Below are 13,956 nucleotides of genomic sequence, written 5' to 3'. Positions count from 1 at the left end.
GGACTCTATTAAGGGCTTGTTGGTTGATCATTAACAGACCAAAGAAAAGTGTCAGCCAGGACTATGTATTTGTTACCCTCTGGTAAATATAGTAGCAAGAAGTTTCTCTTCTGTACTCCTGCTTTTTGTTAGAGAAAGCAGCAACTGAAATTGTTCTAGAAAAAAGGTGGTGACATTAATACTTGCTTAAAGAAGAGAACTTTAGGCACTGTTGCAAATACAGAAAATACCCTTTGCTGGCCCCAGGAAAATGACTGGGCTCATTTAGCTTTTAGCCCTATTATGAAAGATGAGAAAATAAAGCTTATAGAAAGTAGAGATGTTTGGTTTTCTAAGTCGCCCCAAGTTACCGTTTTTTAAAATGCCTGCAAGCATTTCTAAATCGGGAGCCTGGTAGCTCCAGTTGCCAAACCGGTTTAACAGCACTGCTGCACACATTCTAGGTGAGAGGGAGCTCTGAGTCCATCAGCTTATCAGAGATCACTATCCCAGTCATCTCAGAACAAGTTGTTTAGTAATGTTGTGTAGTTTCTATGTAAGCCGTCCACCAAAAACCACGACGTGATTCAAGGTTCATAGTTCCTTCTTTGTTCCTTTGTTAATCACTGACTTCTGACTGGTAGGAGGTGCCTCCCAAATTTGCTAATGCATTCTTTTTGGATAAGGATGACGCACAGATTGTCCTAATAAGGACTTGGATTGAGAAAGGACCGCCTCCTCTGAGAAGATGGGACAAGTCAGTGAGAGGGCGGGCAGTTTCTTTTTCAACCAGGGATGACACAAGCATAAGTCATTTCCTTATTAATCGGTTCAAACCAGTTCTTACAGGAACTGGTGGTGATAAATGTGAGACTTCTCAGAAGTCATTCATTTTACTCTTTGTACCACACCAGTGTGCAGCATCGGCTGAGCTCGCCTCACTCTGAGAACTAACTCTTCTACTAGAAGGGACTCTCAGCTCCTATTTCCTTCTTAAACATGTTGATGGGAGAGAGTTGTCTCCCGTAAGGGGTTGTGAAAGGATGAATTTTTATCCATTGGGAAGAGTTCACAGGATTTCGCCAGCTCTGCTGATTGTTGTTGGGTTTTTTCCTCTTTCTGTCTAATCCCTGTTTTTTTGAGTCAAGGCGGTAAGTGGATTTTCCTTTAACATTCTTTCCTGCTTTTCTTCCCAAATGTGTCTTTCTTCCTGGGGTTATTGTACCACGCCTCCAGTGCTGTCCCCGGCATAGGTCCGTCTCTGCAGAAGCCATTCCAGGAATACCTGGAGGCCCAGCGGCAGAAGCTTCACCACAGAAGCGAAATGGGCACACCGCAGGTGAGACTTTTCCCTGGTTTTCTTCTTTTTCCCACCCCCACGGTTTCAGGCTGCAGTTACATTCACGGCACTCACTGGCATTTTTAGGCAAATAGAGTGAGGTTTGTCAGGCTTAATAGAAGTTTGAAGCTCTGTGTACCCTCTACTGGCAAATGTGTCTTTGTCTAAAGCAGAAAAATGTAGCTTTTGTTTTGTACTTCTCCCCAAAACGAGCATTGGGTTAATGGAAAATAATGGATATGTTCTGTAGAATGAGTTATTACCTTGATCTTCAATGATTTATTTATAAGTAGCAAGTATACTTTCCAAGTGGATTAGAAAGTTAAGATTTATAGCATAACAAAATATTGGATTTAATGAGTTCATTTGAATATCCATTTTGGCTCTCTTTCTTTTCATTGATGGGAAAATAATCTTTTTTAAAAATATATATAAACCAAAGCTGTTGACATAACTGAACTTAAAAACTTTAAGCCTGCCTTTTGTATAAACAGTTCTGTAGCAAAGAAAGGAAATGACTAGGAGAGGATGAGTAAGCAATAACCTGAAATGGGGAACTTGAAGGAAGCATAGGGCTATTTTTGTTGTTGTTTGGTTTTGTTCTTTTTTAATGGCCTTACAACACTTTATGTGGTCCTTTGCTGCCCTCAGTTGACTAAACGTAACTACAGAAATAGATAACATTTATGTTTTAAAAGCTGCTCCTAATATTGGAACAAGAATATATTTAAAACTATCTTGACGCTACTCTACACGTATCCCCATGGTGACTTCAGATAGTAGAATTTCATCAAAGACTTTATGTAGTGAAAGACAAGAAATGACCTCACACCCCATTCTAAACTATATTCAACATTCTCTTTAACAAAGTGAAACCTTTAATAACTGGAGGTAAGAAGGCCTGAATGTAGATTTCAGGGTAGCTGAAGAGATAAGACTTTTCTTTTTTAATTGTTTATTAGGTTATAAGCTCAAAAGTTCTCATTACTTTCGTTAAAACATGGTAGATGACTCCGTTTACTACCAAACTAACGAAGCATTTCTCGTGGGTTGTTCTGCCTTTCTTCCTGCAGGGAGAAAACTGGTTGTCCTGGATGTTTGAGAAGTTGGTTGTTGTAATGGTGTGTTACTTCATCCTGTCCATCATTAACTCCATGGCACAAAGTTACGCCAAACGAATCCAGCAGCGATTGGACCCAAAGGAGAAAACCAAATAAGCAGGAAAAGTTGTTAACTGCAGAAATTAAAATGGAAGGGTTCTGCCTTAAAGTGGGAGGACTCCAGATCAGGAAGGAAAATTTCCTTTTCCAACCTGTATCAGTTTTAACTCACCACCCCCCGCCCCCGAAAGCAGTTTAATCCACATCTTGCACTGACATACTTTTCCTTTGTCAAGGTAAGGTATCCACCCTCAGTTCAATCCAGGTTTTATTAGGATGGAATGTGATGTTCAGCAGCAAAGTTAACAGAAACTGGCCTTCTATTTGTTACTTTCAAAGGCCCACGTGGTACAATTAAAGAATTCCAACCACCACCACCCCCCAAAAAAATTCCTAAGTTATGTTAAATATTTCAAGCTTTTTAGGCTTGTCAAATATGACCTCTTTGTTTTTCTGAGTCATCACAAGTGTATATAAGTTACACTGGATTGGGTAACAGTCTTGCATGTCTATCATGGTAAAAGTAATATGCCATCCTGCCCAGCCCTTCTTCTCCCACCTTCGAAAAAAGGCCATTTTATGATGCATTGCACACCCTCTTGGGAAACTGATCTTTCAATTTTGAGACAGTATAAGGAAAATCTTGTTGGTGTCTTACAAATGAGCTGACACCATTTTTTATTCTGTATATTTAGAATGAAGTCATGAAAAAACTTTATAAATACATCTTTGATCATTCCAAAATTGTGTCCATTTTCTTGAGCGTTTTTTTTAAAACTTCCTTTTAGCTTCTACCAACTAAATTCAGCCTTGCCACATCCACCGCAGCCACAGCCTCTTAAGCCTTCATTTATTTGCATGAAAGGGCCACTGCCAGGTGTTTCTTGGTTGGGTTGGAATTGGGTAGCTGGCTACAGACTGCTGAAAGGGCAGCTTAGGTACTGGTGTGTGGAGGCGACTTCTTGGTTTGTGAAAACAGGAGAGATTATAGTATATAAATCAAAGGACATGGAGAGAAAAATAACCTGTTTTAAAAGAAAAGCAGCTTTCTCATAGCTATTCATTTTTAGCTCAGCACGTATTCTGATTTTAGCAGAAATTTACTTTTATATATAACCTAATTTTCTTTCTTTCGTAAGTGTTTGTTCTTATGTGATTTTTCCTTTCGGATGTTTCTGGTTGAACTTGGTCATTTTATTTTGCTCCAGACGGGGCAGGGTCCCGGAAGTGGGGCAGTGATAAGTAGTCTCACTTTTCGCCTTTAGGAAAATTGGTACTGACAGTATATTGAGTATAGAATTGAGTTTAAATCTCAACAGGCCAGAAATGCCTGGTTTGTTTGATCAAATCCTGCCTGAATGTCTGCTTGTTTTGCCTACCGTCGTGACATCTCCATGGCTGTACCACCTTGTCGGGTAGCTTATCAGACTGATGTTGACTGTTGAATCTCATGGCAACAGCAGTCGATGGGCTGTCTGACATTTTGGTATCTTTCATCTGACCATCCATATCAAATGTTCCCATTCAGACATTACCCAGCACCATGGTTTATGATTAAAAGAATTGGTCCTTAGGTCTAGTGGCACTTTGAATCTTTCGTGCCGTACTACTGTGTCAATATCAAGAGGATTTTATGCAAAATTGGGATAGTCTGTGATCAAAACTAAATAAAGGACAAGCAGCCTGCCTTGTGAGTTTTGGAAAGGTTACTTCTTAACCATCTTTTACCCCCTACCTAGAAACTCTAGCAATAGTTACTTACTTGAAAAGCGGTACCCAGATGCTTTAAGTAAACTCACGTTAACCATTATGATTTTTATCTTTAGGGTTTGTGTAAGTCTCTAAATCAGCTTCCAGTTGTCTGTCATCACCTTCACCCGCATTTTATTCGGTGTTTGTCTGAATAAAGGAAAGAGGAAAGCAAATCTGATTTGTACTGTCTGTACTAGATTTGGGGATTTGTTGATAAATTTATTTTGGGGTAACATTAAAAAAAAAGCCTTGTTCCTTAGGCTGAAGGTCTGAGTGATTATAATACACTTGACTTGTGACGGCGGCTTGTTCATTCTTTCAAATGAATTTGCTCTGAAAACGAATGAAGAGCAGCTCTCCTCCTTCCCTCCACTGCATGCTCAGGTGACCCCGCTGAATCCCAGCTGGAGCCATGTGCTACCCTTCTGTTCCTGCAGTTGGTTGGTTCCATTCTTTAATCCACCAAAGCAGACACAGACAACAAGATCCCAAAGACACCCCCAGTTAATTCCAGCTGATTGGAGACCAGAAAATTTGTAAATAGATGGTTTAATGTTCCTGCACATAAAAAAAGGGGGGGCCTGGGAATTCTTTTGATTCCATCTCTGTTTTGTTTAAGTCTCTTCTGTGCCTTAAATATCTGCAGCATCTTATGTGTCTCAACTCCGAGAATGTTAAGCAATGACAGTACAAGGCAACACATTAAGGTGTATACACGAGTACTGGGGAGCACCTCCCTTCAGACAGCGCCGTGCAGGAGTGTGCAGTGTTTTCTGTATTCTCTGTATAATCTAACCCAGAGTGTAGAGCTTAGAGGAGAGAATTTTATTTTCATTTGGATAATGGCCTCTGTATCTGTTCTCCAAATCCAGAGAGAGACAAGGCTGGAAGTGATACCTCTGAACTACACTAGTTCATTAGGTATATAGAGTAACGTGCGCTCCTTGCAAACCAGCTCAGCCTGTGTTCCCAGTGTGCTCTGTGCTGTCTGCAGCTTTAGGAGGGCAACTTGAGGCTTGGCACTCAAAGCGATCCAGTCAGTACAAATTAGGCAAGAAGCTAAATAAAACAACTAACTGCCCTCTTAAAAACGGGTGAACTCTCTTTTGACTGACCCATATGTGAAGAACTCATGAGACCCCAATCTTCTTAGCATCAGAAAGCCTTTCCATATGTTTTGAAACCCATTTGCCTCCATGCGCTTAGTCTGTTAACAGTGGTTTAGATTTTTGGCCCTAACATATTGTGACCTGGAGAAAGTTTTTAACTCAGCCTTGATTTCATCTATAAAAAGAGAGATTATATATAGCCAGGTTGTCCTAAGGATGACATCAGATAAAATGTAAAGAAGCTGTTAATGTTAGTATGTTAGCAGTTTTTTAATTCATCAAAGACAGTATTTGCTACATGTGAGAATTTTACAACATTGCATTTGCTCACTTGAAAAATAGGATTTTAAATGCTGTCTGCATATGTTCCCTTGTTTGGGAGTAAATATGCTCTAAAGAACTTATTAACTAAATCCAATATACAAATGAATAGAGAAAAGCAGAAATTAATGAACTAATGACTTGATTAGTAGTACCAAAACCTTCTCAAATCTGGAAATAGGCCTCCAGGCCTCTTGCCTTCTGGGATGGCCCACTCTTTGGCTTGGAGTGTGTTTCTCCCATGGCGGCTCTCGCCTTTTGAGACTGCGTTGTCTGTGATGTGCATCTCTAAGTAAATCTGCTTCTTAACCTATCAAAAAAGTGGGGAGGGCAGCTAGTCTAATTAAGGTACAAAGCACAGATACACAAAATTTACTATGAATAACTGAAAATTCTTGTCTAACCTTGGAAAAAGAAGTGTCACTTAGTCGAGTCTGACTTTTTGCGAACCTGTGGACTGTAGCATGCCAGGCTGCACTATCCATGGAATTCCCCAAGCAGGAATACTGGAGTGGGTTGCCATTTCCTTCTCCAGGGGATCTTCCTGACCCAGGGATTGAACCCAGGTCTGCATTGCCGGCACATTCTTTACCATCTAAGCCACCAGGGTCTAACCTTACCAGCTTTAAATGTTGACATTTTCTAATTTGTTATATAGTTAATGCTAAAAAGTCTAGAAGGTAGATGAAGAAAAAGGGAATGGTCAGCTTTTAATACCTTTATTGGTAACACTCCGTCTATAATATCCAGTGAGATTTGCTAAGTGTCAAGAGGTTCTAAACAGTAAAAGGAAAAGCTGATTTGGTGGCCCACCAGGTCTTCCCCAATAGACTGAAAGTCCCATTCCTATTAGAAAAACACACAGGGGGGCCTTCACTGGCAGTCCGGCGGCTGAGACTCCATGCTCCCACTGCAGGAGGTGTGGGTCCAATCCCTGGTTGGGAACTAAGATCCCACAGGACGCACGACACAACCAAAAAGTAGAAAAAATGAAAACACAGATTGGTTTATTCTATTGATAAATAGTTATTTATTGATAAATAAAAAGGTTAAGACAACCTAAGCAGGAGTTTTAGTGGCCATTTTTGAAAGCCAAGTAACATTCCACCTCTAACTGGCGTGATCAAAAGCTTCTCTGGTAGTCCCAAAACATAGTAAATGAAATGCTACACAGAACTCCCGCCTGTGAAGTGTTTTGTTCCTTTATTCTCAAAGACAACAAGAAAAGAAAGCACATGATGTTCTTTAAAATTCTGAAAGCAATGGAGTCTTTTGTGTCTCGTAGTCAGCGGCTGAGGTTCCCGGCCCCTCCCTTTCCAGCAAGGCCAAGAGGTCACTTGAGGTAATGTCTTTGCCTTGAGAATGAGGGCTTGAATTGCAGCAAATAACCTACATGTATTTGCATACTGAACCAGAACTCACAAGACGGATTATAACAAAAACCTGTTCTGGACAGCTGCTTACTCATTGCCTTTAGAGCTGTGCGGCTCTGGGACAGGCAGTTGCCAACTGTTCACTCATTCTCTTTGACCTACTAGCCTTCCACGGTTTGCTGTGTGGGTGTTGATGCTACTAAAAAAAAAAAGAAAAAGTTGTTTTACATGGTACCCGCTCTCCCCATACACCCTGGATTCATTTGAGATCTGAGATATTAGACTCTGTAGTTGGGATGCCGGCCCAAACTGTGGCCCAGAGAGAGTGAGTCAGTTCTAAGTGGCTGGCTGAGTCTTGGAACAGAAATGAAACGCAACTTAGAGGCTTTGTCAGCCAAATCCACAAATGTGTGGCTTTTTGAAACATCGGACATCTGTTCTTTTTAATTTAAACCTTTTTAAAAAGCACAGAGTTACTTGGCGCCTTGCTCCTTTGTGTCAGCAGCAGTTGCTGCTGTAACTCAGTAAAGCCTCAAATCAGAGTTAGAAAATTTGGCATCTTTCAGGGCACACCTCAGAGACTAAGTGGAGCTGAATTGCTTGGGGAAGGGAAGAGATGATTTTACAGCACACGGTCTGTTTGGAAATCCCCTTCTGGGGTAATCAGCCCAGGTGTTCAACCCGTTTGTTAACCATTTCCAAATGACTCAAAGGACATAAAGGGAAGGCTTGGACACACTCCAGCACTGTTTCTACAGTGTTAGTATCTGTTTGGGTTGGAAACTGCATTCCTGAATTCTTGAGGGGAAGGCTCTGGCTTTTTCTGGGTATCCTTGGCTGAGAGGGACCCCTGGGCCACCTATCTAAGCTAACAGTCGCAGCCTTCTTCTGAGTTTCCAGGGAGGAGTGCGGACAGCTTGCTTTGATGGCCTTCCACCCAGAGCCCTTTGGGGAAAAGCCTTGTTTATTCAAGGAGGCCTCTGCCGGCCACTTTTCTCTCCCCCCCACCCCACCTAATTCCAAACGTCATTTCCCTTTGTTGCCATTTATCCCCCTTTAGGGAACAGCATGAGCAGCTTTTTCCTCCAGGCCACTCACTTGTGACTGACCCAGCCCGACAGCATTGCTTAATTGTGTCCCGGTCTGTTTCTGACGGAGGGAAAAATTGTTTTTGTGGACTGAGGCAGTTTGGGATTTGCAAAAAGGGATGGGTTCCGCCTTTCCCCAAAGGTGGGGAATGCCTGTTCAGATTACTCTTGTCTTCCTCTGGCTCCTCACCAGGCAGCAAAGAACAGCTCGGGTTCACTTCTCCCAGCAGGAAGTGCTGACAACCTATGCTCCATATCACCAGAGAACCCTGTTGTCCTCGACCTCCTTTTACAACTTAAAAAAATGAAAGCCAAAAATAACAAGGGAAGGCTTTTTTCTGCCCTTCGTTTCTGAGGGCGCTTCCGAGTGTCTTGAGAATCGCTTTCACTTGAAAGACGGTCCTAAGCCTCTTAGAGCTGCCAAATTTCTCTACCGAACCTCACGTGGTTTGGCCACACTCCTGAGACTCTTCAGATGCCTCTTCTCCATTCGGCCCTTTGCACCAACCTCCCTTCCACTCCCATGTCCCCTCCAGAGTGTGTTCCTTGTAAACAGCCCCACATCACCAGCAATCAAGATTGGCTCCCAGGGACCTCCTCTGACGTGCCCTGTACCGGGAAGCACAGTGGATTTATGGTAACTTTGATAACGATTGCTTGCTTGCTTCGCACCAGGCAGGGTTTTCAGTGTTGTTTTACATTATTGTATCTAATCATTAAATCCTTCCAACAGCCCCATGAGGAAATGAAGGCAGAGAAGTTCAGTGATTTGCTGGAGGAAGCAAGGAAGTAGAGCAAGAATTAAACCTAGGTGTTCTGGCTGGCTCTTTTCCATGGAAAAGTCCAGTGCAAAAGTCCAAGTGTCTGCTTACTTGTTTCATCTTGTGATCACAAGGTAGGTGATGGGAAAACCGAGATAGCAGAAAATCAAGGCGATAGCCCCAAAGCGTTTGGTATTTAACCAGATGACCAGCCTTTGCTTTGCGTGTCCCTGTACCAGCTCCACTCTTAGCCATCCTGTGTGGGCAGGTTTCCAGAATGATGTTTGCTGTGACTATGATTGCAAAGCAGTCTGTACAAAGGTACACACCTTTTTTCTTTTTCAGAGCACTGTCACCTCTTGAGTTTTATTTGATCTTCATAACAACCCTAAGAAACAGGGCCAGTTGTAGTTTTAACCACATTGAGGGGGAATTTTTTTTTATTATTCACTTTTCTAATCTCTACTGGTTTAAGACACAGCAGGGAGGACACAAAGTGTTGAAAAGGGATCTCCCTTCAAGAGCTTACAGTCTTCTTGGGGGTTATGCAAATATGCAGGTAACTACAAATGTAGAGTAAGATGGAGGCCATGAGAAAAAAAAACTGGGAAGAGGAAGAGAATTGCTGAGCAGGAAGGATCAGAAAAGGTTTCATCATGATGTGTGTGGCATTTGAATTTCCAAGTAGGGGTGGGGTGAGGTGGGGTGAGGGGAAAGCCCTGTGAGAAACACCAGGAAGCACCAGAGAGGGGGTTGTGTTGAGGGCGGGTAGAATAAACAAGACCCAAGACCAAGAAGCCTTCAACTTCTGCTATTCTCTGCCTAGCTTCATTTTGTTTCCTTTAAAGTACGTACATAAAATACTCATCTGTTGACTTGGCCCAAAAGTTCGTTTGGGTTTTTCCATATTTTTTCAATGTACTATTTGATCCGTTGTTTTTAAAAGCTGTTACTTTGGCCGTGCTGGCTCTTCGTTGCTGGGTGTGGTCTTGGTCTAGGTGCTGTGAGCGGGGGCTACTCGCCAGTTGCTGTGCTCGGGCTTCACACTGCGGTGGCTTCTTTTGTTGAGAGCACGGGCTCAGTCCTCACAGCTCATGCACTTGGTTGCCCCGTGGCACGTGGAATCTTTCCTGGTCAGGGATTGAACCTGTGCCTCCTGCACTGGCAGGCAGGTCCCCAACCACCAGACCACCAGGGAAGTCTGGGTTTGCCCATAATACTGTACAAAAAACCCGAGGGAACCTTCTGGCCAACCCAATAGTTTGTCTGTTTCCTCATCTTCACTGTCTCCTCCAACTCGACCCTAAGCACCAGAAGGGCAGACACTGTTGTGTTCTCCTTTGTATGCTCAGAGCCAAGCAGAGGGTGGGGTCATACTGAGTGTTTGCTGAATGGATATTGCAGTGGGTGAAGCATTAGCAGAGATCCAAAGCAGGCAGGAGATGCTACCTAAGTAGAATCCAGGTAAGGAGGAAGTAAAAGATGGAGTAAATGAAGAAGGAACCAGGGAACCCTGAGCAGACAGCAATAATCATCGATCACTGAGCCAGGAATATATTAATAGGAGGAGGATCAAGTTGGAGGGAGAGAGTCATTGTTCTGTTTCGAATATATATGAAGGGAAGAGACCAATAGAATAGTAGGACCTTGTATAGGAATATATACAGTTTTCCCAACTCCCCAATTCCTAGTGAATGTGCCATCCACAGACCACTCCCTGTCAGAAAATAAACTTGACTTTTTCAGAGAATTCTCTAGAATAGGGGTCCCCAACTTCTGGGATCTGATGCCTGATGATCTGAGGAGGAGCTGATGTAATAGAAATAAAGTGTACAATAAATGTAAATGCACTTGAATCATCCCCAAACTATCCCCACCCCCCAATCCTACCCCATCAATCTGCAGAAAAATTGTCTTCCATGAGCACTGGTCCCTGGGGCCAAAATGCTGGGGACTGTGGGTGTAGGGTGGCATGTCCTCTATACTTTGCTGTAGGTGATCATCGAAGCCTCCCCATGGTATGCGGCACCGTTGTGAAAGAATGGCCCTGTGACTGGACCTTGGAGCCACAGGAAACTGCTTTAAAATTCCTCCCCACAGTTGTATCCTGCTGGCTTCCCAGTGGCTCCTCCCTCCTAGATCAGGGAGGATGGTAATTCCTGGAGAGATCGTCTGTCTTTATAAGGAGAAAAGTTTGGCAATGTGATTTCCTGTATATTTCCACCAGAGTCCAAGATTCCAACAGTGCTCGCCTAGACAGCAGCGGCAGCCACCTAGAACCCAGATGCCGTTAGTATTCCCAAGTAAGCGGGAGGGCATCCTCCCAGCCACCTCTGCCAAGCCAAAAAGTCAGAATCATGGCCTTATTACACCTTCTAGAGCGTGTGGTAAAGGCAGCTTTCCATTTGGCTGCTTCAGTGCCGGGGTTGTTTACACGTTTCAGTAAATGAGTTATGCTTATTGAAGTTGGCTTGGGTAGGAGTTCAGAATCAATGACATATGACCACAGTCATACCACTCACCGGGAGCACCAGAGTTCAGGAGAGATTTGCTTGTGTCATAATCCTTGGGTAGAGAAGAGGGGCACAGAACTTGAGTATTCCCGCCCCCCCCCCCCTCAGGAGGGTGCACAGTTTTTGAAGCCTGGGAGAATTGGGGTGTGACCATTCCTGGCTTTTGGAGGGAATCAGATGAAATGAAATACCTATCTGGTAAAAGTATGGGTGTGCAAGTGCTTTGCACAATTTTAGAAGACAAAGGAAGCTGCAAAATAGGGCTTGTAGAAAAATGTAAGATCAAAGAAATGTGCAGATGTTCTGCATTTTCTTCTTCAAACATCGTCTGGACATAAAAGACATCCCTGGTCTCTGCAAGGAGGAGATAAAAGATTCTTTCATACATAAATGATTTCCAACTTTATACAGCTTTTTTTTCAGGCTGCTCCCAGACTTTGATATATTTACTAGCCTCCCGTCCAGTGGGCAGTGTTCGTTAGAACATGGTGAGACAGTAGAACCCCAAGTCTTTCATTTCTCCCTTCCTCCTCTGCCCCTGACTCAGCCTGGGGCGTTCTGTCATTCCTGCACCCTATTTCTGTGATAGTTCAGGATGACCAGACCCATTGCTACTTCCACCCCTTGTTGCTGCCTTCTGATTAGTCTGACTTATTCCTCTCTTCTTCAGACTATCTCCAGGTTTTCATATCCTTTTAAAAATAATTTGAGTTATTTTATGTTTATGTTGGATTTTTATAACTTTGTTAAAAAAAAAAAAACAAACATGCAAGGGAGACTTCCCTGGTGGTCCAGTGATTAAGAATCCACTTGCCAACGCAGGAGACCCCGGTTCGATTCCGGGCTTGGGAGGATCCCCTGGAGAATGGATAGGCCACCCACCTCAGTATTCTTGGGCTTTCCTGGTGGCTCAGATGGTAAACAATTCACCTGCAATACGGGAGACCTGGGTTCAATCCCTGGGTTGGGAAGATCCCCCAGAGGAGGGCATGGCATTCTTGCCTGTAGAATCCCATGGACAGGTGAGCCTGTGTGAGCTACAGTCCATAGGGTTGCAGAGAGTTGGACATGACTGAAGTGAGCATGCACATACAGGAGTTCAGGGATGGAATTTAGATTTCAGACCAGGACTTGCAAGCCAAGGCAGTTCTTCACTCTTTTAATATGGTGTTTGAATTTATATTGCCTGAAGTGGCTTCTACTCATATAAGATGACTTCAGAAACCAAATATTTTCAATTCTATTTCCAGGTCCTTGGTTGCATCTAATAGCTGTGAGATCTGTTGCTAATATAGGACCTCTAATGGGTTTTATTGTGTGTCTGTAGTTTTGCGGCTTTACATCTCTTCCAGAGTTTGTTAGACATTTGTATTAATCTGTTCAGTAAACAGAGAGTATCTACATGAGCCAGGCACAGGCTGTGTAGCAAGAAATCCACCAAATGGTGAACTCCGTAAGGGCAGGAGGCAGGGTTACCTCATTTTTAAAATTTCCCCATCTTTGCACAGTCTTTCCTTCCAGGTGTTCAATGGATGTTTGTTGAATTAAGCTCATATCCTGCCTCTTTCATACTGGTCACATGAGCCGAGCTTAAGCAAAGGCCTCTTTTTTAGGAAAGGAAATTCCCACCTTTCTGCCTCCTGTCATGTTTCTCTATCTGTTCCCATGAACTCTCACCTAGTAAGGACAAGCTTTGTTCAACTCCAAGGTCTACAATTCCCAGGATTTTGCTCCTGAAATGTCTAGAATAGCCCTGTCCAGCAGAAATATTATGCAAGCCATATATCTAATTTTTAAGATTTTAGTACCTGTACTTTAAAATATGAAAAGAATAAAATATAAAAAGAAACAGGTATTACACCCATTTGGATAATTTACTTAACCTATTGTGTCCAAAATATCATTTCCATAGTTTAATATTAATCCTTTACATGATTTTATTAATATTATCTTCAAAATTCAGTATGTATTTTATACTTACTAACCACATGTGTCTAATGGCTACCTTATTGGGCACCAAATGTTGGACAAAAAGATCGTGTGAAAACCTTTTGAGTTTTTGCATACTTACCATGTAAATAATTAAATCCAAATAGGACAAGAGAAACCATGAAAGAGTCCATTGTACTGGCTCCATCACTGGCAAAGGAAATAAATTCAAGTAAGACAGAATTACTTGCTAAGTGACATGTAGTTCGGCTTGTTGTTTCTTTTTATACTGTTCTTTTTTTCTTTTGGCTGCACCACTGCGGCTTCCAGGTCCTTAATCCCCAGACCCTTGGCCTGTAAAGGTGCAGAGTCCTAACTGCTGGGCCGTCAGGGAACCCCCTATGCTATCTGTGTAAGTTATTCTTAGATTTTTTTTTTTATCATTAGGTAAAATCCATAACTCAAAACCATTGAATCTTTTTTTTTTTAATACTTGTGAACTGCAGTTCTTTGGGGTCATCAGATCATCATCGTCAGTTCTCTGACCTTCCTTTTCATCTCTTTTTTGCTTCACTTGCTCCCTAGCGCCTAAATGATGAGGCTTTTCTATCTTTCCCCTCTTCTCCCTTGAA

General features: G+C 42.6%; 1 protein-coding gene and 2 long non-coding RNA genes across 10 annotated transcripts in view; 2 read left to right on the top strand and 1 right to left on the bottom strand.

Moving 5' to 3' along the window:
• Positions 1 to 4,403, top strand: part of VMP1 (vacuole membrane protein 1) — a 126,064-nt gene extending 121,661 nt beyond the window's left edge. For 7 of the 8 annotated variants that reach the window (XM_086360582.1, XM_086360584.1, XM_086360583.1 and 4 more), the window contains 2 exons: positions 1,216 to 1,318; positions 2,392 to 4,403. In XM_086360582.1, coding sequence (XP_086216708.1) covers positions 1,216 to 1,318; positions 2,392 to 2,535 — 247 coding nt within the window. In that variant the 3' untranslated portion in view covers positions 2,536 to 4,403. Of the gene's footprint in view, positions 1 to 1,215; positions 1,518 to 2,391 lie in introns of those variants that run through there. The other variant, XM_086360587.1, reaches the window with a different exon arrangement.
• A 3,911-nt stretch (positions 4,404 to 8,314) lies between these two features.
• LOC147352661 (uncharacterized) overlaps positions 8,315 to 13,956 on the top strand; it is an 11,832-nt gene continuing 6,190 nt past the window's right edge. Inside the window, exons 1-2 of the long non-coding RNA XR_015148315.1 lie at positions 8,315 to 8,758; positions 8,855 to 9,016. This is a non-coding gene — a long non-coding RNA (uncharacterized LOC147352661). The remainder of the gene's footprint in view (positions 8,759 to 8,854; positions 9,017 to 13,956) is intronic.
• Positions 12,107 to 13,598, bottom strand: LOC147352662 (uncharacterized). The gene is made up of 2 exons (XR_015148317.1): positions 13,467 to 13,598; positions 12,107 to 12,325 (listed from the first exon to the last, which is right to left on the bottom strand). It is a non-coding gene; the product is annotated as an uncharacterized LOC147352662 (long non-coding RNA).

This window comes from Bos grunniens, chromosome 19 (assembly GCF_055505025.1).
Source record: "Bos grunniens cultivar Pamir isolate PY7600 chromosome 19, Bosgru_T2T1.0, whole genome shotgun sequence".
Lineage (NCBI taxonomy): Eukaryota > Metazoa > Chordata > Mammalia > Artiodactyla > Bovidae > Bos > Bos grunniens.
The sequence above is the reverse complement of the archived record's forward strand: the minus strand, read 5'-3'. Positions and strand labels throughout refer to the sequence as shown.